The 27,708-nt window shown below is 44.1% G+C and overlaps 1 protein-coding gene across 1 annotated transcript; it reads right to left on the bottom strand.

Moving 5' to 3' along the window:
- Window positions 1-612: 612 nt before the first annotated feature.
- LOC129705757 (troponin T, fast skeletal muscle isoforms-like) lies at window positions 613-27,708 on the bottom strand. Its single transcript, XM_055649541.1, has 10 exons — window positions 27,621-27,708; window positions 22,207-22,228; window positions 20,138-20,183; window positions 17,201-17,317; window positions 15,506-15,583; window positions 14,259-14,372; window positions 12,534-12,643; window positions 10,763-10,853; window positions 7,055-7,095; window positions 613-913 (listed from the first exon to the last, which is right to left on the bottom strand). The coding sequence occupies exons 1-10, from the start codon at window positions 27,691-27,693 to the stop codon at window positions 865-867; spliced, it is 741 nt and encodes a 246-aa protein (XP_055505516.1). The 5' UTR covers window positions 27,694-27,708; the 3' UTR covers window positions 613-864.

Here is a 27,708-nt window from a genome sequence, read left to right as displayed (position 1 = left end):
AAATGTCTCCTTTGTTTAGTTTGGTGATATAACATGGAAACAGGCCGTTCAGCCCATTGAGTCCATGCCGACTATCAATCACTCATTCACACCACTTCTATCCTACATACTAGGGACAATTTACAGAAGCCAATTAAATTAACACCTGCAGTTCCTTGTGTGTCTCAGTTCTGTGCTATCCCACTTTCTCATCCACTCCCTAAATACTGGGAGAAATTTCGAGAGGCAGATTCATCTACAAACCTGCATGTCTTTGGGACGTGGGAGGAAACCAGAGCACCGGGTCACAGAGAGAACTTGCATACTCCACAAGGAGTTGGGATTGAATCTGGGTCTCAGCTCGACCAGCTGCGCTACTGTACCGCCCTATTTGCTAAGATTCCCAGTAATTACCATACCCTCCAGCTATCGGTCATCCCAAATAGAAATACTCGTAGCTCTACCATTTCCCTTCCCCGCTCACCTTCCCCCCCAAACTACACCCACCCTTCATCATGACCTAACTGGGGCCCAAACCAGCGCAATCTCTCAAAAGTCTGTCATGTAGATCCTCTTTTATTGAGTTGACTCACTGTACACGAGACGGAGACAAATACTCAGTTGGAAAGAAAATAAGTTAGATGCCATTTTTTATTTACAAAAACAAGGAGGAGGATGGGCCGTATATTAATACAGTAGGTAAAGGGACAATTGTCGTAGATCCAATGTGCAATGTCGAGCCACAGATGACTCGGTGATTGTTTCAAAGCCGTGGATCTCCTGGTGCTGCAGAGCCTCTTGCCACTTAAGATACACCTGGCAGGAATCCAAGGATGAGGCAACGAAGTTGGGTCACACTGCAACAGAAGACATCTCTCCAGCCGCTTACTTCCAGCGGCCTCCCACCTTGCCCTTCCCAGCACCTTTCTTGCTGCTGCAAACAGAAAACAAAACACCGTCAGCTTTCTCCTCCATGTTTGGTTTCCCTTTGCGAAACTAAACCAGCTTCACGTGCCTCGTCCAAACTAACAAATAATTTCACCCTGAATTCTGAAGAGCTTCAGTCCGAAGAAAGGGCCCTAATCCAAAATGTCGCCTGTTCATTCCCCCCACAGATGTTCATAAGTTGTAGGAGCACAATTAGGCCATTCAGCCCATCAAGACTACCCGGCCATTCAATCATGGCTAATCTATCTTTCCCTCAACCCCATTCTCCTGCCTTCTCGCCATTGACATCCTTACTAATCAAGAATCCATCAATATCCACCTAAAAAATATCCACTGACTCCACATGGCCCCCACAGTCTTCTGTGACAATGAATTCCACGGATTCACCACCCTCTGACAAAATAAATTCCTCCTCGTCTCTTTTCTAAAGGTACAACCTTTTATTCAGAGGTGGTGGCCTCTGGCCCTAGACTCTCCCACTAGTGGAAGTATCCTCTCCACATCCACTATACAGGCCTTTCACTATTCGTTAAGTTTCAATGAGGTTCCCCCTCATCCCGTCTAAATTCCAGCGACTACAGGCCAATTGCCGTCAAACGTTCATCCCTAGGACCATTCTCGTAAACCTCCTCTGGACCCTCTTCAATGCCAGCACATCCTTCCTCAGATATGCGGCCCAGAGCTGCTCACTGCGGCCTAACCACTAAGTTACTCCAGCACTTTGTGCTTTGCTCAAGATTCCAACATCTGCAATTCCTTGTGCCTCAATAGTTCCAGTGAGTGCTGAGGGTCTTTTCTATACCTCTGACCGATTAAAAATAACACCACTTGTGGTGAAATTCTCTTTCATGCCTCCCTGCTCCCATCCGGAAGTAGGTACAGAAACTTGAAAGCGCGCACCACCAGACCCAGGAACAGTTTTGTCCCCTCTGTTATCAATGATCCTTCCATAAGCTAAGGTACTGAACGATTCACCTCTACCCCATTGTGGACATTGGACTTTGTCTATGGAACTGATGCGCTACAATGCTGAGAACTATATTCTGCACTCTGTATCTTCCCCTTTGCTGTATCTGATGTAGAGTTTGACGGTGGTATTCATGTATGGTATTATCTGATCTGTTTGGATAGCAAGTCAAAGCTTTTCACTGTACCTCAGGCAATACTAAACCTAAACCTAATGCTTTGCCTGCAAGAGCGTTGTGTGTCTTGAGATTTAATATGCATATGATATCTGCAAAGATGTTCATGAAAATTGAAAATTATTTCATTTTGCTAAGTTTCCTTTGTTTTAGCTTATATCTTTTGTGAATTGTGGTTCCTATAAAGAACTTTTGTCAGTGTTTGATGACTTTGGGAATCTCAATCTCCTTCTCTCTTTACTTGCATCATGGTCCATCTCGTGGACTCGAGAACTGATGAAGTGTCTCATTCAAGATACTGTTTTGGGTTACACTAATTTTGTATAGAGATTCAGCGTGGAAACAGGTACTTCGGCCAGCCGAGTTATCGGTACATTGTCAGTACATATGAAGGTGGCACAGGGACGCAGCCAGTGGGGCCGTTGCCTCACAACGCCAAGGTTCGACAAGAACCTGTCAATCTCCGCTGGGTTCAATCCTCAATGCTGTCTGTGTGGAGTTTCCATGTTCTTCCTGTGGCTGCGTGGACACTAGTGTCGTCTGTTGAACAGCCTTTGTAGAATTTATGTGCAATTTATGCTTTTTGTGTTCGAGTCTTTGAGCCTCTGTTGCTGCCTAAACAAGATTTTCATCGCAGCTCTCTACCTCATTATGCTTGAACTCAGCTTTGACTTTGGTTTAAAATCAGAGACAAAACTAAAGCTGTGGAGTTTGGTTGGAATTTTAGCAAGTACAATGATTGAAAACCCTTGCCATAACAACTGTGATTGATATATTTTTGTTATCCAATGGTTTTAGGGATTTGAAGAACTAAAGATATACCATCAGTCCAAATTCAGATTAGAAATAAGTCTGAAGAAGCCCAAACCCCAAACATCTGGTTTCATAAGTGTCATAAGTTCATTAGTCACCGGAAGAGAAATAAGTAATTTGGCTCATCGAACCTACTCTGCCATTCAATCATGGCTTTCCCTCTCTACCCCATTCTCCTGCTTTCTCCCCATAACCCCTGAAGAGGGGTCTCGACCTGAAACGTCACCCATTCGTTCTCTCCAGAGATGCTGCCTGTCCTGCTGAGTTACTCCAGCATTTTGTGTCTACCCCTAACAACCTTACTAATCAAGAACCTGTCAATCTCCACTTTAGAAATAGCCAATGTCTTGGCCTCCACAGCCATCCGTGGCAATGAATTCCACAGATTCACCATTCTCAGAGAAATTCATCCTCATCTCCTTTACGTCCTTTTATTCTGCATGTCCCCCAGTGATGCTGCCTGACCCGCTGAATTTCCCCAGAACTGTGTGTGGGTTTTTTTTTTTGTGGCTATAGAACACTGGTCCCGAGTTCTCAGATGCTTTGGAGCCTTTCAGCCCTGGAATTTGGTACGAATTTTCAGGAAAACAACCAAGACGAGGTTTCAGAAAGAGACACCATCCCACCTTGTCCTTTTCCCGGTGTGGGTTTGAAAGTAATCAGATATAGAATGATAAAACATCACTTAATAGAAGTGATCAGACTGAGCAAAATAATATGTGGTATGCTTCTATCTAACTTACCTGGATAACTCTAGCTTTTATTCTTTATTTTTTGCAAACTTTATTTTCAAACAAAACAAAATGCATGCTACTCTTTATATTTAAAACATAAAAAGTCAACATGCCAGCATGGGTCTCGAGTAAACAGTCATACTTCACTTACCAATAAGGATTCTTGGTGGTCTTTAGTGCAAATCACTAAATTACTTACATAACGCAGCAGGAGTGATTGGCCTATTGATCATCTTCTGAATGTTATGAAATAAACACTACTAATATTGGATTCAAATGGAATTGACAATAGATGCTCAGATGTTGACCTTACTTGGCGACTTGGTCCCTGGAACACCGTCCACTGTTGCAGACTGATTTTTGACCTTGTTGCTTACCGCAAAATTAATGACGTACAGTACATCAGAAACACTATGGTGCCATCTGGAGAACATGGATGATGCTATATACTTTCTAATTAAATTTGTGAAATGTTCTTGAAATTAAAAAAATCTAATTGTTTTGTGAAATTAACTCAGAACCATTCAGGAAAATTTAGAATTATTTTCCAATTTTTCCCTTTACCTATTGTTCCAGAAACATGTTTCGAATTGTTCCCTTTTGCCATGTTTTTCAGGAAAATATTTCAAATTTTCCTCTTTACAGATAAATATTTCCAATTTTACCCGTTTTTCAAAACGTTTTTCTTTTTCCCTTTTTCCCCCTATTTTTCAGGAAACATTTTCCAATGTTTCCCCTTTTCCCTGTTTTTCAGGAAAATATTTTTATTATTTCCTTTTTGCCCTATTTTCAGGTAAAGTTTTCCAATTTTTCAGGAAACATTGTTTTCATATGTTTCACTTTTGTCCCGATTTCTTTGGCAGGGAAAACATATTTCCAATTTTTCCCTGTCAGGAAAGTGTTTAAACTTTGGAATTCAATCAGCAACAATGCTGGGATGCCCATGATCCAGGTTATGACGGTGAGAACTACTCGATCTTTTCACGAGATGCCATTGGTGAGGAAGGGTCATTGAGCAGAGCTGCCGGTGGAATGTGTGGGCACTCAGTGCGACATGTTGCCACATTATGCACTGCAGATCCAGCATCAGTCGGTCCCGCAAAAACAGAGGTTAACCCGGAGCGAACGAACAGTAAAAAGTAATCACACAAATAAACCAACCTTCACACAAAGCATTGTGGATAACTATTGCTGAATAGCCAGGTTATCATTTCACATCCTCGGACCCAAACTAGAACCTTTACAGCTCCACTGAAGCCTAACATAGAACAGTACAGCATGGTATCTGTGCCGAATATGATGCCAGGGTGCCAGCTCACAGACCCGGGTTCGATCCTGACCTCGGGTGCTGTCTGCGTGGAGCTTGCACCTTCTCTCTGTGAGTCCATGGGTGCTCTATTCCCTTTTTGATTTTGTAAACCTATACAAGATCACCCCTCTGCCTACTACCCTCCAAGGAAAAAAGTCCTGGAGTGCCCAATCTCTCCCTAGAGCTCAGATCCTCATAAATCTTCTCTACATTTTTTTCCAACTTAGTGGCATCTTTCTCTGGAACTTTCAGTGGTAAATCTCTGGAACTCGCTGCCACAGAAGGTAGTCGAGGCCAGTTCATTGGCTATATTTAAGAGGGAGTTAGATGTGGCCCTTGTGGCTATAGGGATCAGGGGGTATAGAGAGAAGGCAGGTACAGGATACTGAGTTGGATGATCAGCCATGATCATATTGAATGGCGGTGCAGGCTCAAAGGGCCGAATGGCCTACTCCTGCACCTATTTTCTATGTTTCTATGTTCCCTCTCACAGGGTGATCAAAACTGAACACAATAATCCGAGTGCGGCCTCACCAACGTCTTAAATGATCAGTGATTTATGATGTTTGAGGGGAAGGTGTATTTAGCAGAAGAGATATTCACAATGCTTTGCTCCATGGAGGCAACTACAGATTAGACAGTATGTTCTGCGGGTAACGTAAGTGAAAATCCATTGGAGGAAATCAGTGAACTAGATAAAATAGGAAAGGCATTAAACAAAAAGAAACATAAGACCACATTGTCAGTGTTATCAATATGGGACAGAAGATGTTAAAAATTATGGCGTTTCCACACAACTAGATTTCAGGCTAGTCACATTTTTTCTTCGAACAAGAGGAAATCAATGTTATTTAAATTTTTTCAAGATGCCAATAAGTGCTGGGAGACCAATTTTAGCATCAACTGTCTTCTGGTATTTTAAGCATTGTGTGACCATGCCTGTTCAATTGTGAGAAGCTCTGGAACTGATTGCAAGGCCATTCCCAATTGCTGTTTATTAATTCAATTTAGATGAGATACAGCATGGAGACAGTCCCAGCGAGTCCACACCGAGCATCAATCACCCGTTCGCACCAGTTATCCCACATTCTCACCCACTTCCAACACACTAGGGGGGGAATTTACAGAGGACAATTAACCTACAAACCCCACGTCTTTGGGATGTGGGAGGAAACATGAGCACCTGGAGGAAACCCATGTGGGGGAACATGCAAACTCCACACACAGACAACACCGAGGTCAGGATTGAACCCCGGTCTCTGGCACTGGGAGGCAGCAGCTCTACCAGGTGCACCCAATGCCAAGGCTCTGTGGGGGAGGGAGCACAGTCTAGAGTCCTTCCGCTGCTGGACATTGAGGGGCAGAATCTGGTGGGGACTCCCCTCAAACATGGGAAGGGACATCACCCCAGTGGGCCATATGAGTGGCAAGGATGCTTGGTTAAAAGATAGGTGTGAACACAGAGTGTAGGAAATAACTGCAGATGCTGGTTTAAATCGAAGGTGGACACAAAATGCTGGAGTAACTCGGCAGGACAGGCAGCATCTCTGGAGAGAAGGAATGGGTGGCGTTTCAGGTTGGGACCCTTCTTCAGACTGATTCATTCTGAAGAAGGATCTCGACCCAAAACGTCACCCATTCCTTCTATTCAGAGATGCTGGCTGTCCTGCTGAGTTACTCCAGTATAATGTGTCCACCTTAGGTGTGAACACTACTGAGTATGACACTGTTAAATATAGAGAGAATATGCAAAGAGTTTTTGTACAATTTGAAATATATATATTTTATGTTCTGAATGAAGTTTATTTTTGAAATTTTTTAATTAGTGAGTCTTTGCTCTGAGAGAGATTTGTCTTATTTATGATCCAGTTGTGTGGAGATCGACATATTTTGTAAATGGTTTAAAATCTTGTATTTGCATTTCAGAACAAAATAATTTAATTCTAACAGGCACTGGAAGGTTGTCGAAAGTTCATAGATGTAACGGTAATGCATTATTGGCTTCCACGTGCAGGTGCCTGTTTGAATTGAATTCTTGTTAGATTTGTCCATTGTAGGTACATTAGATGACCATGCTTGCAAGTTCTTTTGGATGAGGTTTTGGAGTTGGGGGCTTGCAATGTACTTACTGCTTTTGAAGTTCATCAATGCGATTTCTGGCTGTGGTAATCTGTAAACAACATATGCTCATTAGTGACTGTTCCCGAAACCTCACAGTTACCTGCGGCTGGAGTTTAGGACCACATGGACCACATGTTTTGTTCTTGCAGAGGAGCTCACGAAGAGGAATAAAGGAACCTGTTGGATTAAACAAATCGACCACGGTGTAGATCTGGACCAATACTCACTGTGTCATCTGCTCCCCGCTTCCATACGGCTAGATGTTACCCTATGAAAAGTGAAGGACCCTTGGATTTATGACATCCTGGCTCGAAATCTGTACTGAACTGTGGTAGCTGGCCTGATAGCTCGTTGAGAAGGTAGCAGGTTTAACCAGAGGTCAATTCATCAGTAAAATAACCTCAAACATTCAGGTCAGGATTAAACGAAATGGTGTCTCTATATTCTAATGCCTACTACACCATTGTAGTTGGGAAAAAATAAATTGTTTTTCCTCAATGTGCTTCAAAACCATGTTGAACAATTAAATAGACGGTGGTTGCAATTTTAAATATATTTATGAGATACATTTTTTGCATCAAGGATGTCAAATAAAAATTAATTTCATTTACAAGGATCCCGTAATTTTCCTGAGGGGGGAGGGGGGGGGGGGAGAGGGTTACCTGAAATTGGGGAATTCAATGTTCATACCATTGCTACCCAAGCAGAATGTGGTGCTGTTCCTCTACTTTGCATGTGGCCTCACTCTGGCAATGGAGGACGCCCAGAGAAATCAGCAAAATAACCTCGTTTTTAGGTCAGGATTAAAGAAAATGGTGAATTTATTTTCTTATGCTAACTACACCATTATTACAGGGCGAGAAAAAAATGTTTTTGCTCAGAAAGTGTTTCTAAGTCAGATTAAATGTGATATTTCAATCAAATACTTCAATTCAATGGGCAGCACAAAGGCGCAATAGTAGAGTTGCTGCCTTACAGCGCCAGAGACACAGGCTCGATCCTGACAACGGGTGCTGTCTGTATGGAGTTTGTACGTTCTCCCCGTAACCGCGTGGGTTTTCTCCGGGTGCTCCGGTTTCCTGCCTCACTCCGAAGGCGTACAGATATGTAGGTTAATTTGGCTTCGGTAAAAAAAAATTGTTGATTGTCCCTAGTGTGTAGGATAGTGCCAATGTATGGGGTCGACGTGGACTCAGCGGACAGAAGGGCATGTTTCTGCTCTGTATCTCTGTAAAGTCTAAAATCTAAAAATAGAGATTGGTTTCAATTTTTAAATATGCATCAAATGAAAATAAATGTCATTAACAAGGATCCCATAAATTTCCTGATTGAACAAATATTCCCTTATCCAAGTTAATCCCTGATTGTGATTAACTAAACATTCACTCATCTATGAGATACTGGAGATGAATGGTATCATCTGAGTGATAAGACAGTGTCTTAAATTGTCTTAAAAGCGCAGTGTTTACAATTCAGTTCCTCATAATAATGAAGCCATTTGCATCGTTTACTCAGGTTACTGGGGTTGAATCAGGACGGTAACCTGCTACCCTCTCCCTGCATATCTGCTGGGCCTGTAGCTTACCATGCAGTCATCCCATGCATGACCCAGGCAATACCTCTAGTGCCACTTACAATGGCCTTGCTTAATACTTACAACTTGGAGAGTAGCTGCAACCTTGTACGCAGAGACGAAGTCTAAAATAAATTACAGCAATATTCATTTAAGTGGAATATTACAATCGCATTATGTATCATGTGAGGAAGTAATGAGTACAGACTTCATCAATGTGTTCAATATTGGGCCTAATGTAAAAATGTCCAACCTCCCCGTGACCGTGTGGGTTTTCTCCGATATCTTCAGTTTTCTCCCACACTCCAAAGACGTACAGGTTTGTAGGTTAATTGGCTTGGTGTAAATATAAATTGTCCCTAGTGTGTGTAGGATAGTGTTGATGTGCGGGGATCGCTGGTCAGAGCGGACTCGGTGGGCCGATGGGCCTGGTTCCGCGCTGTATCTCTAAACTAAACTAAACTAAAACATCGAGAGACTTGAAGATTGAATGATTTTTATCAACCCAATACGTGCACTGACTGTCTCTGAAAATTTGAAGAATAGCATTAAGAAATATTCTGTTGTCAATTCCATGATAAATGATGCACCTAGTGTACAAATGACTGCACCAGAGGTTGAGGCAATTGAATATTTCCCATCAAGTTTGAAAGCACCATCAACTAGTGTTGACTAAGTCATGGTCATACAGCACAGAAACTCCCTTTGGCACAACTCGTCCATGGGACCGAGATGCTCTATCTAAGTAAGTTCCATTTGGCCCACATCCATTTGAAGCTTCCTATCCATGTGTTGGATCGGATAATAGGTCAAGGTGGGCCTAGTCAGCCACAGATGAAATGTTCTCTCTCCATGCAGGCCAATGTCAAAGCTACACGATCATCTCTCGCAGAAGGACGGATGCCAAGTGTATTGGATCAGATATAACACCATGTTTCATTTTGGTTCTACATCCAACTGTTACCAAATTTTAACTTTTGGTCCGGCACCTCCTTTAATCCATACAAATTTACAAGAACGCACTTGAATTCCCACCCGGAAGTCCCCCCGAAAATGTGGTTCCTCGGCCAGCTGAGGTGGCCGATCTCGTCCTCATCGGGACTTCCGCAGCCGATCAGTGGGTCGAATTTGCTCCCTGCGTCTGGGGCACTGGAACTCCAGCCCGGCCAGAGCTGGCTGGATCCGTTCCCAAAGCCGAATTCCAAGGCCAACTTTGCGGGCTGGTATCTCGGCCCTCCGTTTGGCTTAGGCAAACCATTCCGGTACCATTTGACTCCTCAGAGGCTGTGGCTTCTGTCGGTCTGGCAAAACAGATAACTCAGAGAAGCTTTGGAACCAAGGGTGCCGGAAAATCAATGGTGGACCCGTACTTGAAAGATACAAGTTGGCACCGGAAACATGGCAACTTTCGGAGGTAGTGTGAGATATAGATGGAGTCAATGGTGGGAAGTCTGGTCTGTGCAATGTCATCTTGGATTGCCTTGTTATATTAAAAACAATTGAATGACTTCATAAACCTTCAGCTGGATATTGTTAGTACCTTGAACTTTAATAAGGAGAAAACACTGAGGAGATTATACTTTAAACTGCCTCAGATTAAATCTAGTATTTGTACCCTATCGTCATCACACTCTTATATTTATGTGTGATTGCGCTTACATATCATATGATTTTGCCGGGTTCTTTGCAAAACAAAGCATTTCACTCTTCATAGGTACATGTGTGACAATAAAGGAGAATTGAACCACTGAATCATTGAATTGGTACTAAGAAGACCAAAGATCAAAACAAAGACCTGTATCTAGGTACATGTGACAATACAATACTATTACACATAGAACCATTGTCAAGGTTGCTGATGATGGAAAGGCATGGGGAAGAAAGCAGTGAGTAAGACACACACACAAACACACACAGCCTGCAAAGGGAAATAAATAGGTTACGATGGCAGATGGAGTATAATGTGGGAAAGTGTAAGGTTATCTGCTTGGAAGGAAAAATAAAAGAGCAGATTATTCTACAGAGTGAGAAGTTGTGGAACAAAGGGATCTAAAGTACAGCAAAGATGAGATGTTAGCAGTCAGCTACGTGACGTAATTAGGAAAGCGGATGGAATGAGGACGGACATCTCCACGATACATACCTCATACTTCTGCCTCTTCAGCTTCTCGCCCATATCGAATCTTTCCGATTCTAGCTGGCACAGCCAATCATGGAGCTCCTTTGCTTTCTCTCTGGTAGTTTAAGAAAAACGACTTTAATTAAAAAAAATACCAACAAAGACGAGGGAAAGACGCAAGGTCCAATGTTGTCACCCTCGTACAGGGGTTTGTAACAGCAAGGGAAGGAGTGGGGTGAAAACTGGGTGGGTTTCCAAGCTCCATTTTAATTTACAGGTGAGGTGGGAGGGAGAAACTTTAAGGGAGATGTGTGGGGCATGTTTTTTTTTACAGAGATGGTGGGTGCCTAGAATGCACTGTTAGGGGTAGTGGTGGAGACATATACGACAGCGGGGTTGAAGAGGTTTTTATTTGGATATACAAGGAAAGGAAGGATATGCATCACAGAAAGGCAGATGAGATTAATTTAACTTGGTGTCATGGTCGACACAGCCATTGTTGGCCAAAGGTCCTGTTCCTGTGCTGTACTGTTCTATGTTCTACGATGAAGGGAAAATAGTGCGGAATTCCAGCTAGAAGATCTAGCTTCATCATTTGGAGAAGGAGGTTTGTTGGTTAATTGGCCTTTATAAATCCCACCTAGTGTGTAGGGAGTGGATGCGTAAGTGGGATAAGATTGAACAAATGTGAACAGATGATCAATAGTCTCCGTGGACTTGGTGGGCCGAAGTCCATGGGCTGTTTCCATGCTGTATCGCCAAATGTATATAAAAAACATAATGTATAAGAAGAAGAAATATCATATTTGGTGCTCAGGACTACAACAGCATTTAAAAGAACATGGCCTGGAAAGCTTTAGAATGATGTGGGCAAAACATGGTCAAATGGCATTAGCTTAGATGGGACATCTTGGTCGGCATGGATATGTTGGGCCGAAGGGCCTGTTTCTGTGCTGCTCTAACTAAAGTCAAATGAAGAATTATTCTCTTGATCATGGAAAAGCGAACCAATTGCTGAGACAGAGGTTGTGTTATGAATAAAAAACATGTGTCCTTCAAAATAAATAGGAACATAACAAGGAACTGCAAATGTTGATTGATAACAAAAAAAGGACACAAAATGCTGGAATAAGCAGGTCCCTGGAGAATATGGATTGGCAACGTTTTAGGTCAGTCTGAAGAAGAGCCCCGACCCAAAATGTCGCCTATCCATGTTCTCCAGAGATGCTGCCTGTCCTGTTCAGTTACTCCACTAATTTGTGTCTGTCTTTAGTAGTAACATACCTGAAGTGACAAAATCACAGCGAAGAAAGCAGAATTTCATTGAATGTTACACTGGGGCCCACAAAGAGACATAAAATGCTGGAGTATCTCAGGGGGTCAGGCAGCATCTCTGGACAAAAGGAATAGGTGATGTTTGGGGTTGAGACCATTTCTGCAGACTGAGAGTCAGGGGAGAGGGAAACTAGAGGTATGTAAACATTCAGAACGAATCAGAGTCGGTACTGATGGCCAAGGAAAGGTGGATCCCACAATGGTCCATTGCTGGCTGTGGAAGAGGTGATAACAAAGGGTTATATGGATGCAAACAGTGGAGCTGGCAGGGCAACAGCGGGTCAGGCAGCATCTCTGGAGACCATGGATAGGCGACGTCCCACCCCGAAACATCACTTATCTATGTTCTCCAACGATGCTGCCTGGCTCGCTGAGCTACTCCAGCATTTTGTGCCTTCCTTTGTAAACCAGCGTCTGCAGTTCATTGTTTTTACATTGATAGCCATTTGTCGGGACTCACCTGAGCTTGTCTTCATTCAGATGATCAATGTTCAGTGCCTTACGTCTTTCTGCGAGGATCTTCTTCTTTGTTTCCCTCCCAGTCTGCTTCTTGCCTCTCTTCTGGTCAGCCTGATACACCAACAGAATATCTTTTAATTGTGGGGGTTATGCATTTGCACTTCCATTAGTTGTTCAATTAGTTTATCCCTGCAGACCAAGATCTTCCACTGTAAAACACAAAGTGGTGCAGGAGCTCGATGGGCCGGGTAACATCTGAGGAGAGAATGGACAGCGTCGGATCGCATGCCTTCTTCACAATGTCCACTCCCTGTACAGAGGCTGCCGGACCTGCTGAGTTCCTCCAGCACTTTGTGTTTTGCTCAAGATTCCAAGATCTGCAGTTTCTTGTGTCTACTCTTTAATTGTGTTTGAGTTACAATGTGCAAAGCTTTGTAAGCCTCTGTCCCACTTGTGAGGCCTAAACAGTAACCTCTGGTGACCTTGCCCGCCACCCAAGGTTTCCATGAGGTCATCGGCGGTTTTGGGTCACTCTCCCTAATGGTCGAAAGTGGTTTCCACGTGGTCGAGGCTTCATCTAGGTTGCTGCCATTTTTTCATCATAATTAAAACCGACCTCGACTAAAAATAGGTTGCCGTTTTAAAAATCGATAATTTTTTAGTCGAAGCCGGATTTCATTCATAGTCGAGGAAGGTTTTCGACATATGCGTGTGAGGTGGTAGGAAGTTGCAGGTCACCTCGATATTGATTTTTTTTCCGGTGGCGGGCAAGGTCACCAGAGGTTGCTGTTTAGGTCTCCTATGTTTACCGGGGCACACTTCATGCCAAATAAATGTTCTGAGATTGACACAAAGTGCAGGAGTAACTCAGCGGGTTTGGAAGCATGACTGGAGATGCTGCCAGACCTATTGAATTACACCAGCACTTTGTGTCTATCCTTGGTATAACTCAGCATCTGGTGTTTCTTCTTACACACAAATGTTCTGATATACTAGTTTGCTGCAAGAAATCATTCTTCAACATATTAGAAATAATAACATAATTGGAGCAAAGAAGGACCTCAACCCGAAAGGATGTCTGTCCATCCCCTCCACAGATGGTGCCTGACCCGCTGAGTTCCTCCAGCACTTTGTGTCCTGCTCAAGATTCCAGCATCTGCAGCCTTGTATCACCATAAAACCACATTTTACTGTGTTGCCTTAGATTCTTTACTTTGGTGTTCTTGGCATGCAATGGAGATTATAAAACATGTTCAGTGCCCAATCGGTTTGCTAGGAACAGTGGCGGACTGGGTCTAAAAATATTGGTTGCCAGGAGACAAAGGGGGCCCACCCACAACTACAATGCTATCATTTAACAGGGGCCCACTTGCCATCACTTGCTATCACTTCATCAGGGGCCCACTTGCCATCGGGCCACCTGCCCACTTGACACCCTGGGCAGTCCGCCACTGGCTAGGAACACTAATCTTTGCTTCATGCCGAGGAACGAAGATTACTGATTGTGGTAGACACTTTTTCAACTGCAGTACATAGTCTGTAAGACCATGAATAAACTAACTTGTTGGAGAAACTCGCCAATATGAGATTTTCTTTGTGCGAGCCGTAATTAAGAGGGTGACTGGGCCCCACGTTAAACCCAGAGTCACGGTACAGGTCAAATGTACAATTCCCTCCAACACGGGCTAGATATTCAAGATGTCTTGAACCAAATGGTGGGTCTTACCCTTGCAAGGTAGCTGCTGTATTGAGCACCCATGCTAGTCAAAGCCTTCTTCTTCTTGGCATCATCATCAGCCCTTCTTCGAATATCATCCTCCTCCCTTCGTACTTTCTCCTCCTATTGAATGAATCACAAGAGATTGTGAAAATGTGGTGGTCGAGAAATATTCACAAACTGTGCAAAACGCGGGAATCAAATAGCTAATTCAATAACTGGGAATGGGTGCAGAAAAAATTTATGAGGAAGTTGCCAGGACTCGAGGGCCTCAGCTATAGGGGGAGGTTGAGCAGGCTAGGGCTTTTAGAAATATAGAAACATAGAAAATAGGTGCAGGAATAGGCCATTCGGCCCTTCGAGCCTGCACCGCCATTCAATATGATCATGACTGATCATCCAACTCAGTATCTTGTACCTGCCTTCTCTCCATACCCCCTGATCCCTTTAGCCACAAGGGCCACATCTAACTCACTCTTAAATATAGCCAATGAACTGGCCTCAACTACCTTCTGTGGCAGAGAATTCTAGAGATTCACCACTCTCTGTGTGAAAAATGTTTTCTTCATCTCGGTCCTAAAAGATTTCCCCCTTATCCTTAAACTGTGTCCCCTTGTTCTGGACTTCCCCAACATCGGGAACAATCTTCCTGCATCTAGCCTGTCCAACCCTTTAAGAATTTTGTAAGTTTTATACCTTGGAATGCAGGAGAATGAGGGGTGATCTTATAGAGGTGAACTAACTCATGAGAGGTGTAGGTAGGGTAAATGCAGAGTATTTTGCCCAGGGTAGGGGAATCTAGAACCAGAGTACATCGGTTTAAGGTAAAGGGGGGGCGATTTAATAGGAACCTGAGGGGAAACTTTATATACAAAGGGTGGTAGATGTATGGAACGAGCTGCCAGAGTCCGTGCCGACCAGCAAGCAACCCGCCCTAACGCTATCCTATACACTAGGGACAATTTACAATTTTACAGAAGCCAATTAACCTACAAGTGTGGGAGGAAACCAGAACACCCAGAGAAAATCGACGCAGTCACAGAGAGAATGTACAAACGCCATACAGACAGCACTCGCTGTCGGGATCAAACCTGGGTCTCTGGCGCTGTAAGGCAGCAACTCTACCGCTGCGCCACCCTCCGATTTAAATAATTGCCCCTCAGGTTCTTATTAAATCTTGCTTCTACTAACAGCTCCCTTTGCTCGAAGCCACCTTGGATGGTCAGTAGTTAATGCCTCAGTGGTCTGGAACTTACTGCCTGCCTATTCTGACGGTCCTTTTCTTTCTCCGCACGGATTCTTTGCTGTTCAGATCTTTCTGCCCGTCTTTTTTCCTGTGGAAGAGAGAATAGATTAGGGGCTGGGAGAGACTCCCTTTTAACCGCAGTACGTCAAGCGTGAAGCAAGCAACATCTGGTCATTGTGTGCCTGCACTTTGACGTACTGTATTATCTTTAGGTTTAGATTCATTATTGGCACATGTGCAGTGAAATGTTTTGTTTTACATTCTATACCAATCAGATCAGATAATACTATACATAAACATAATGGTATAAACATAATGGTACAGACGGTAGAGCAAAAGGGAAGATACAGAGTGCAGTATGTAGCTCGCTGTTTTGTAGCGCATCAGTTCCACAGACAAAAGTCCAATGTCCGCAATGGGGTAGAGGTGATATTGAAGGGACCCATAGGAGGTGCTGCCTCAGAAAGGCAGCCAGCATCACCAAGGACCCACACCACGGTGGCTACACTCTCGTTTCACTCCCGCCATCGGGACTAAGGTACAAGAGTCCGAAAACCGTGACCTCCACATTCAAGAACTAACAATTATCAGGCCCTTGAATACCACAAACACCAACTAAACTACTGACTATGAATGGTCTTGTTTGCACTAGGGACTGTGAGCTTTTTGCAATAATATTGGGAAAATAATATTAATTTATCATATTTTTGTTATGTTACCTATGAGTACAGTATTTACAGGTCTGTTATGATGCTGCACGTAAGAATGTAATTGTTCTGTTTCCAGTACATGTGACATCGACAGATAGCACAATGGGCTAAGAGTTCGGCTGGTGACCAGAAGGTAGCTGGTTCAAATCCCGCTTGGAGTGCATACTGTCGTTGTGTCCTTGGGCAAGACACTTCACCCACCTTTGCCTGTAATGGAATGTTACGGCGGCAGGCGCGGGCACACCGCGACGCCCTGTGTCTCCCTTTCAAGGGAGATGCTAAAAATGCATTTCGTTGTCTCTGTACTGTACACTGACAATGACAATAAATTGAATCATATCATATCATATCATATCATATATATAATCATATATATTTAAACACTGTTGCCTCTCTTGACTCCTGACTTACCTAGTTTATGGAAGGAACATTCAGAAACCTGATTACCGAGGGGAAGAAGATGTTCATGCCAGCAGTTTGAACACTGAAATCACCAATTTTAGGTAAATTCTACAAACACTCGACTCCCCACTCCCACCCCTTTCCCCCTTTGCCCCCCTTCCTCCACTAACCCGTTCCACAGTTCTCAACGATGTATCCCTCTTGGGATCACACTGACCCTAGAAAACAATTGGCCCATCAGGGAACCTCCCTGCCAGAGGTCATCTGATACTGGCCCTGATTTGACCTGTTTTTCTTGCTTCCAATATCCCTCCCCTCCCAACTACAATCAGCCTGAAGAAGGATCGATCATAACCTGAAACGTCACCCATCCCCATTCTCCAGAGATGCTGCCTGGCCCGCTGAGTTAATGGAGAGTTACTTTGTGTCTACGGAAGAAGCTGTTCCTGTTTACTGTAGAATTGGAGACAGCAGCCATGGTGAGATGCAACTGTGCAACAATAGCGCAGTCGGTGTAATGCAGTGATGCAGTGATGCAGAATGAACTGCACTGTGGCATTGGTTGCAGGGGTCCCTTGAATTATTTCACTCACAATCCGGTCCATCAGTGCAGTCAGTTCCTCTTCCTCCTTCTTCCTATTCTCAAAGTGAAGATCAATCAGGCCTTGCAGCTCACTCAGATCTTTGTTCTGTCTCTTTTTATGGATGTCCTGAATAAAAACACAAACATACAAGTGACAATACAGCAGCAGAAATATCACATCCAAGCCTGAGTTCACTATCATCACAGCAGGAGGTACATCCTCTGTTTGACCTTTTTGACTATGTAGTCGATGGTGGTCTCTTATTTAAGGTCCCTGGAGATGATGGTTCCAAGAGATTTAAATGACTCCACAGATATGACTGTGGTGTTGTTGATGGTGAGTGGGGTGAGGGGAGGGGGAGCTCACCTAAAGTCTACAATTAATTCCACCATCTTAAGAGCATTGAGCTCCAGGTTATTGCGATGGCACCAGGACACCAGCTGTGTCACTTCCTGTCTGATGGCAGATTCCTCCCCATCCTGGATCAGTCCAATCATGGTTGAGAAGCTTAACAGAGGAATCCGTGGAGGTGCAGTCGTTGGTGTAGAGAGATTAAAGGAGAGGGGAGAGTACGCAGCCTTGCGGTGCTCCTATGCTGAGGGTCAACGAGTCTGAGATGTACTTTCCCAGCCTCACATGCTGCTTCCTGTCCGTCAGGAAGTTGGTGATCCACTGACAGAGGGGTTCAGGCACAGTCAACTGGGAGAGTTTGGAGTGTAGTAGCTCTGGCACAATGGTGTTGAATGCAGAGCTAAAATGAACAAAAACAAAATCCTTGCATTGGTCCCCTGGCGTTCTAGGTGCTGATGAAGAGCAGGCCTAGGTTGACTGCGTCATCCACTGATATATTGGCCCGATATGCAAACAGCAGGGGGTCCAGCAGGGTGTTTGTGATATTTTTCGGGTGGGCCAGCATAAAGGGCCTGCCCCACTTTACGCGATCTTTTCGGCGACTGCTGGTACCCGTCATAGTCGCAGCAGGTTGCCAAAAATTTTCAAAACAAGTTGAAAATCCAGCGGCCACCAGAAAATGCGACGACTTTTTGGGCGACTACTCACGACCATGCAGGCATAAGTGGGACAGGTCCATGAGTCTTTCAATGGTCTTCATGATTACAGAGGTCAGTGCAACAGGCCTGTAGTCATTGAGACCAGTAATGCTCTGCTTTTTGGATACGGGAACAATAGTGGAGACTTTGAAGCAGGCAGCGACGGTGCAGGTTTTTTGGGGTATTTTGTCCGGTGAAAGAAGGGGCCCTACTACCAATTGCCGGAAAATCAGTGGTGGACCTGTACTATGTTCCCGTGTCTGTTGTGCTGCTGCAAGTAAGAATGTCATTCATCCGTTTTGGGACATATGACAGTTAAACACTTTTGTCTCCCTTGAACAGAACTGCACTAATGAGTGGGAGAGTATTCTAAAGTGATTTTCTTTAGTTTTAGTTTCAGAGATACAGCATGGAAACAGGCCATTCGGCACACCAAGTCAACCACTGAACACCTGTTCACACTAGTTCTATGTTATCCCACTTTCTCATCCACTCCCTACATATTTGCCCTAGGGGCAATTTAAGGAGGACCAATCCCGTTACATCCCGCTTGCCTTTGGAATGTGGGAGGAAACTGGAGCATCCAGAGGAAATCCACGCGGTCACAGGGCGAACTTGTAAACTCCGCACAGACAGTCAGGATCAAAGCCAAGTCTCTGGCACAGTGAGGCAGCAACTCTACCCCTGTGCTGCTCTTATACTACAATTCTATTCTACAAAAACAAAATAAGTTCTGAGCTTTAAACGAAGACCTGATGGGCCTGTCCCACTTAGGTGACTATGCAGTCGCCACATGGTCGCCACATGTTCGTGGGTGGTTGCCGGGGAGTCGCCTTCATGGTTGTGAGAAGTTCCCGCATCCTGGGAACTATACGCGGCTCATTATGATAGCCGTGATTTTTTTCAACATGTTGAAAAATTAGCGGCGACTAGAATGAAGCCGCTGTGGATAGTAGCAAGAATTCTCGAGCCGTAGGTGGGTCGGCAGGAGGTCCTAGTGGGTTGCCAGGAGGTCGAAGGTTCTCGTAGGTTTGAGCCGGTGCTGACCAGTGAATTTCATTAGCTCATTGGGGAAAAAAAACGATAAGCAGTAATTTTTAGAACAAATTATAACCGACCAATAATGTTAAATATCCGCCGAGCTTCACAGCCGTGTATCTTTGGCTTCTTAAAAGTTGTCTCAACTCCGTCTCCCCCCTTCTTAAATGACTTACCGTACACTGTGCTTTAGCCGTCTTTTTACAGCGCCAACCTTCCTGCTCATCACGGTATGTGTCTGTATCACCTTGGCTTTGCACTGTGTGAATTCTTTAGACAGGTCAAGCGGGGGTGCACTGTCTAAAAAGTTCACAGGGGCCGGTGAAGGAAGCGATGTGTTTGTGTATGTGTGTGTTACACTCTGACAGTCGCCGGCAGTCCGCTGAAAAATCGCCCAAGTGGGACAGGCCCATAAGTACTAGAGTGTGAAAGGCAGCAAGGAAATCTAGAAATCTAGTCTTTGATATTTCCACCTTGGGAAAATGTTTCTGACTGTCTACCCTAACTAACAATGCCTCTCATAATTTTATATACTTTTATTAGGTCTCCCTTCAACCTCGGCACCTCAGAGAAAACAATCTAAGTCCATCCAACCTCTCCCTGTAACTAAATAGCCTCTAAACCGGACAGCGTCTGGTAAACCTCCGCAAAGTTATCCGTCTTGTAATGGGCTTGGCAGAACTGCACGCAATATTCCGAATGCGGCCTAACCAAACTCCTATAAAGCTGCACTATGACATTCTGACTTCCACTCAATGTCGTGGCCAATGAAGGCAAGCTTGCATGAAAATTGGCCAAAACTAGCAACATATAGATAATAACGTGTGCATTTTTTAATTTTGTTAAATATTTCACTCACATCAAAGTCAACTTTCTCTCCATCTGGGATTTTGGGAGCAGTTGGTCTGAGAAGAAAAGCATCAGATGTTAATATTAGTTGGAATTTAAACACTTTATGAAACAAAGATTTGTAATTGTTCTTCGTTGTGGTGAAGAACAGGGAAAATGAAACATCTTCATTTTCTGCTCCGTTGATGTAAGGTGAAAAACAATATTTACTTTACTGTTGCAAAATTACGTATTCTACGATAGACACAACAGGCTGGAGTAACTCAGCGGGACTGGCAACTTCTCTGGAGAGAAGGAATGGGTAACGTTTCGAGGCGAGACTCTTCTTCAGTGAATTCTATGCATGTTGAGACTATCCCACCTAATGGAAATTATTCCTTTCCTGCTATTGCAAGGACAAAGAATCAAATCCCCAGACTCAAGTGGAACACAGAAACATTGAAAACGTATAGCACAGGAAGAGGCCTTTTGGCCCAGGATGTCTGTGCCGAACATAATGCCTTTGGGCCAAAGAGCCTCTTTCCATGCTGTATGACTCTATGGCTCTGTGACGTATACCACAGCAGGTTCGATGGTAACCACACATGGCAGTGATCGTGACCTGGAGTTGTGATTTCTGCATAGATTTCATAGGGTCATACAGCATGTAAACAGGCCCAACTAGTTCACACCAACCAACATGCCCCATCTACATTAGTCCTACCTGGCTGTGTTTGACCCATATCCCCATAAACCTACCAGATCCATGTACCTGTCTAAATGCTTCTTAAACATTGCGATGGTTCTCTGCCTCGACGACCTCCTCTGGCAGCTCGTTCCTTGCATCCACGATCATTTGTTTAAAAAAGTTACCACTCGGGTTCCCTTTGAATTATTCCCCCGTCACCTTAAATCTATGTCCTCTGGTCCTCGAGTCCCCAAAAGACTCCTTGCATCTACCTGATCTATTCCTCGCGTGAATTCTTCTTCAATCTCTTCAATTATTTCTACTACAAACCCACTGACCCATATGGCTCTCTGGACTACACTTCTGCCCACCCTGCTTCCTGCAAGGACTCCATCCTCTACTCCCAATTTCTCCGTCTATGCCGCATCTGCACCCAGGGTGAGGTGTTCCAAACCAGGGCATCGGAGATGTCCTCATTCTTTAAGGAATGGTTGTTCCCATCTTCGACTATAGATGAGGCTCTCACCAGGGTCTCCTGCATGTCCTGTAGCTCTGCTTTCACTCATCATCCCCCCACTCGTAACAAAGGCAGAGTCCCCCTTGTCCTCACCTTCCACCCTACCAGCTGTCACATACAACACATAATCCTCTGGCATTTTCGCCACCTCCAACGGGATCCCACCACTGGCCACATCTTCGCATCTCCGACTCCCCTTTCGGCTTTTCGCAGAGACCGCTCCCTCTGTAACTCCCTGGTCAATTCATCCCTTCCCACCCAAACCACCACTTCCCCTAGTACTTTCCCTTGCAACCATAGGAAATGCTGCACTTGTCGCTTTACCACCCCCCTTGACCCCATCCAAGGACCCAAGCAGTCTTTCCAGGTGAGGCAGAGGTTCACCTGCACCTCCTCCAACCTCATCTATTGCATCCGCTGCTCTAGGTGTTCGCTGCTGTACATTGTTGATACCAAGTGTAGGCTTGGCGATCGCTTTGCCCAACACTTCCGCTCGGTTTGCACTAACCAATCTGATCTCCCGGTGGCCCAGCACTTCAACTCCCCCTCACATTCTGAATCCGGCCTTTCTGTCCTGGGCCTCCTCCATGGCCAGAGTGAATCCCACCACAAATTGGAGGAGCAGCATCTCATATTTTGCATGGGAAGTTTACACCCCTGTGGTATGAACATTGGCTTCTCCAATTTCAGGTAGTCCTTGCTTTCTCCCTCCTTCCCCTCCCCTCCCCAGCTCTCCCACAGCCTACTGTCTCCTCCACATCAGTCTGAAGAAGGGTCTCAACCCAAAACCTATTCCTTTGCTCCATAGATGCTACCTCACCCGCTGAGTCTCTCTAGCGTTTTTGTCTATCGTCAATTAAATAAATCTCTATGGTCATAACAATTCTCTACTCACTTGGGTTTTGGCTTTTCCTCCTCTGCAGCATGGAAAAAAAAAGTAAAATAGAAATTAGGGTCCTCGCAATAAAAATAAAAATGCGACATAGCATCAAATCAAAAATAAATGAAAATCTATCGCACTACAAATACAATTTTGCACTTTAATTCTTCCCACGGATGGTGTTGACTCCTTTGTGGTTCAGTTCTGAAGGTGATGGATGTCTTACAGTATCTCAGTCCAAGATCTGATCTTTGATCCCAGACAGCCATTCAAAAAGTGATTGGCGTCACGGATGATTTATCATCTAATTTCTCCCAACAGATGTTTTTGGATTGGACTCAGTCAATTGATGAATCATTTCTTCCCATATAATGAGGCACACTTGATTCCTGCAAAGTAAACCTCGTCGACAATGATCACCAAATCAAATCACAAATGGGTGTGAGTGTTGATGTAGAATTCGATGCCATGTGCATTCATCATAACGGCAGTGTCACTGAAGCCCGGAAATGGATTACAGCAGGGGTCGGCAACTTTGTTCTGCATAGGGGCCGGGAGGCATGTCTGTGAGCGGATGGCAGGCCACATCTATCACGTGTTCACATGATCCCGCCCTGGATGGCTGGCATCAAATCACGTGTTCACAGAAGGTAGACAAAAATGCTGGAGAAACTCAGCGGGTGAGGCAGCCTCATGCAATCTTTGCACGTCTCACCCACTGAGTTTCTCCAGCATTTTTGTCTACCTTCGATTTTTCCAGCATGTGCAGTTCTTTCTTAAACGCGTTCACAGAAGGTGCGCGGCCGTGCTGGCGGTTTTGCGCAGGATGCGGTACAGCCAGAGCCGGGCGGCTGCTCGGGGCAGGCACTCGGCGGGCCGGATGATTAAGGGGAAAAAAATCCGCCTGCAGGCCGGATCATTCCGGGTTACGGGCCGCATTCGGCCCGGGGGCCGTAGGTTGCCGCCCCTGGTTTACAGCCTTAAAATATCCAGCTTCCCATTCAGCAGCTTCTGTCATTTCCTCGTGGAGAATAATTAGAGTGCAAAATGCAAACACAAATTCCAGCAATATAATTGATATTGCTACTCTGTATGACTTGCACATACTTTGTAAGTTGCCTTTAAAATATAAAAAAATGTTTCATGCGAAGAAAGTTATTTTTGAAATCTTGGGTCGATTCATTCCCCTGTTTTTATCAGCTGCCTTGGCATCTCCATCGTCCAATTAGAAACCTACCCTTCACTCGAAGGCATCTTTACTATTGTCACATTCTGAGACCAACAAACACACACTGACACACACGCATAGAAATCAATACAGCTCGCCCTACACACACAAATACACACACACCTGCACACACATAGACATCAGACAGACACACACAGACAGACACCTACACAAACACACATAAACATATTCTGACAGACAGACACTAGCACACATACACACACATAGAACTCCTATAGACACACACAGACATCAGACAGACACACACATACTCCTGCACAGACAGACGCACGCACATAAAGATAGACACAAGGAAATACAGATGTTAGAATCTTGATTAAAACACAAAGTGTTGGAGGAAGTCAGTGGGGGTATGGTGCGGGGGATGGTCATGCAGCATCTGTGGAGAGAATGGGCAGGCGACGTTTCAGGTCATGACCCTTTTTATGGCAGTCCCGGCCCAAACCATCAACTATCCACTACCACTACAGGTGCTGCCTGACTCACTGAGTTCCTGCAGCACTTTGTGTTTTACTCGACGAATGTAGATTGGCTCATGAAGCAAAGACAGTCATGGCGTTGCCAAAGCAACACAAAATTTTTCAACATCTTAAAGAAATATGAACAAGGGAATAAATTGAAGCCAGATTATGAAATTGAGAGTACATGGTTAACAATTAAAAAAATCAACATTACAAATCAATCCATAAAGGAAGCACTGCACTGATCTCTGCAATTAAGGCGATTATTGAATCTTGCAGCTATATAGAGTATATATATATATATATACATAGTCTGCTTCTGAATCACCTTAAACTACATATTTACAAGATTTCAAACTCAGAAAATGCAGGAAGAAAAAAACTGGTTAAGTAGGTAAATTGGTCTTTGATGATGAAATTAAAATACCACCTTTGTCGTCATAGTCATAAACTGTGAATTACACAAAACATGATTAAATCAATGTGTTTAATAGAATACTTCCACTTATGCGAAGTTTGCAAACTGACTGCAGATATGTATTTCCAGTGCTGCTGTGGGTGGAGGTGGCAGATATGATTGGGATGTTTCTGAGGATTTTAGATGGGCATATGGATATGCAAGGAATGATGGAATTGTAGGCAAAGGAGATTGGTTTAATTATTACATATATGGGCCTGTCCCACTTAGGCGACTTTTTAGGCGAGTGCAGGAGACTGCGCTCGCCACATAGTTGCCACATGTTCGCTGGTGGTCTCTGGTAAGTCTCCTTCATGGTCGTGAGGAGTTCCGCATTCTGGGAACTCATCGCGGCTTCAGTATAGTCACTGCAAATTTTTCAACACGGTGAAAATTTTTCGGCAACCAAAAATTGGTCGCCATGGAGATAGTCGATAATCCTGTAGTCGTAGGTGTAGTTGTAGTGGGGTCGCCATGTAGTTGTAGATGGTCAAGGTAGTCATAGGTAGTTTTAGTTAATCACCTTTGCTGGCTCATTGGGGGAAAAAAATGTAAGCAGGAGTTTTCAGAACCAAGGATAACCGACCGATAATGTTAAATGTCTGCTGAACTTCATAGCTGGGAATCTCTGACTTCTTAAAAGTTGTCTCCACTTCTTCTCCCCCTTCTCCCCACCCGTCTCTCCCCCTCTTTTAAAGGACTTGCGGTACACTGTGCTAGCCGTCTTAATTACAGCACCAGCCTTCTTGTTCATCGCGGTGTTTGTCTGTATCACCTTGGTTTTGCACCGTGTGAATTTCAGACAGCGCACAATTAATGTGGAAATGTTTAAAAGGAGATATGCGCACAAGTTTTGTTTTTACACAGAGGGTGATGAGAGCCTGGCACATTCTGCCAGGTGTGGTGATATGGTCAGATATGATAGTGGGATTTAAAAGGCTTTTGGATTGGCACAGGGATATGCAGGAAATGGAGGGATATGGATCACGTGCAGGCAGAGGTGATTAGTTTATCGGCATCATGTTCGGGCATGGACATTGTGGGCCGAATGGCCTATTCACATGCTATACTATTCTCTGAACCAGCTTTATGGTTATTAAAGTTTCGTACAGAGGCTATTTCCTCCCACGCTCCAAAGACATATAGGTTTGCAGGTTAATTGGCTTCTGTAAATTGTAAATTGTTTCTAGTGTGGGATAGTGTTGATTTAGGGGGTGATCGCTGGCCGGCACGGACTCGGTGGGCCAATGGGCCTGCTTCCAAGCTCTATCTCTCATGTCTAAAGGATGCTCAACATGTATTTGAATATTTCACTACGAATTAGCATCCCTTCAATCCTGTTTTGTTACGACAATTACTAGGAATCCAGAATGACCAATTAGCTGTACATAAATAAAAATATTTAGTTTCAGGTGTGACTATGTCTCGGTCAGATTCAACAGTGTGTTCATGAATGGACTGAATCTTTTTGTCAACATCGATTTAATCCTTTGCTTACATTGACTTTATAATAAATAAATTGGACCTGATTTGCTCATTAAATTTCATGATTTCGTTTCTCAACTCTAGGTGAACAAAAATAAATGATCGTGTTGACACACGTGAACTTATTCGAAATGTCACCATTCAAGCATATTTCCACGAGTTGTTCCGTGCTGATGTTCTGAACACTATTCCCAGACACAAATAGGTGTTGGCTGTGCCACTGATTATATTTCTCATAGTACCGAGACTAGGAACTTCAGATGCTTTTTTACCAAGGAAAGACACAAAATGCTGGAGTAATTCAGCGGGTCAGGCAGCATCCCTGGAGAACACAGATAGGTGACATTTTGGGTTGGGAATAAGATCCCGACCTAAAATGTCACGTTCAATTCCCCCAAAGATGCTACCTAACCATTGAGTTGCTCCAGCATTTTGTGTCTACTCCTATGATTCTCATAAGTTTTCGGTGATATATGTCCAAATAATCACCTACCATGTCCAAATTATTTGATGATGCAGCATAAAATGTAAAACTTTTGCATTTATACCGTTACATAGCGGTTTGTTCAAGCATGCACCATATATTTCTTCACACCCACTTGACACAAATATTGCTTAAAATGTGAACAATCTCAATAGGATGACACCATTTCCCCCCCTGAGAATGCAATCTGAACACCACAATGAAACAACTTGCTTCTTACCCAACAGTTTTGACTGAGCAGGGTGTTGAGGCTGGATTCCTGCACAGTAGGCGACTGTATTGCCATTCGAGTATTAATGATACCACAAGTTCTTAGTTAGTGTGCCCATCCTGAATCAGATAACCACCTTAACCACCTTAAACAAACGTGCATTAAGCTGCCACAGTGTGGTAAGTCTGTACATACTTTTTCTAACCACATGCCATGCCAAAGTCAAGATTGTTCCAATTGTCATAGACTTTTGTATCCTCAAAAATATAAGTGGACATCTTATTGTCTCCTTTTTAATGCGCAGCAAATGGCAGGGCCTTGGAGGAGGTTGTAGAGCAGAGGGATGTAGGAGTACCGGTGCACTGTGCCCTGAATGTGGCATCACAGGTAGATAGGGTTGTCAAAAAGGCTTTTGGTACCTTGGTCTTCATCAGTCATGGTACTAAGTATAGAAGTTGGGACATTATCTAACAGTTATACAAGACATTGATGAGGCCTTTGGAGTATTGTGTTCAGTTTTGGTCACCTTGCTGTAGGAAGGATGTCATTAAGTTAGAAAGAGTGCATCGAAGATTCATGAGGACGTCGCCAAGTCTTGAGGGCCTGAGGTATGGGGAGGGATTGGACAGGCAACAACTATATTTCTTGGAAGCAAGAGGCTCGGGGTTGATCTTAAAGAGGTATATAAAATTGTGAGGAAATGGATAGGGTCAATGCACAGAATCTTTTACCTTGGGTAGGGGAATCAAGAATCAGAGGACATTGGTTTAAGGTGAGAGGGGAAAGATTTGATAAGAACCTGAGGAGCACTCAGAAGGTGGTGGGTACACAGAACGAGCTGCCAGAGGAGGTAACTGAGGGAGGTACAACAACAGCATTTAAAAGACGTTTGGATAGATAGATGTATTGGAAAGAGTTATAGCGATATGGACCAAATGCGGGCAAATGGGACAGGCTTAGATGGGGATCTTGGCTGGCGTGGACGAGTTGGGCCGAAGGGTCTGTTTCCGTGCAGTATGACTATGACTCTACGTACCAAAACATTTAGCATGAAAGAGACTCGGATTAACAAAGCAACGTACCTTCTTCCTGATGGACTTCTGGGTGAGGCCAGGTACATGCAAAGAGCGACGAATACAAAGAAGCAAAGTACATGTTAATACTGAGCGT

The sequence above is a fragment of the Leucoraja erinacea genome, chromosome 18 (assembly GCF_028641065.1).
Source record: "Leucoraja erinacea ecotype New England chromosome 18, Leri_hhj_1, whole genome shotgun sequence".
Taxonomy (NCBI): domain Eukaryota; kingdom Metazoa; phylum Chordata; class Chondrichthyes; order Rajiformes; family Rajidae; genus Leucoraja; species Leucoraja erinaceus.
This window is presented reverse-complemented; position numbering and strand designations above follow the sequence as displayed.

What these genes read in the sequence shown, in the direction of transcription:
- LOC129705757 (XM_055649541.1), bottom strand. Translation starts at nt 27,693, where the DNA reads ATGTACTTTGCTTCTTTGTATTCGTCGCTCTTTGCATGTACCTGGCCT. An exon ending in ACAGCAGCTACCTTGCAAGG is followed by an intron (nt 12,644 to 14,258) that starts GTAAGACCCACC and finishes TTGGTGTATCAG; the next exon opens with GCTGACCAGAAGAGAGGCAA. An exon ending in CTGAATGAAGACAAGCTCAG is followed by an intron (nt 10,854 to 12,533) that starts GTGAGTCCCGAC and finishes TTAAACTACCAG; the next exon opens with AGAGAAAGCAAAGGAGCTCC.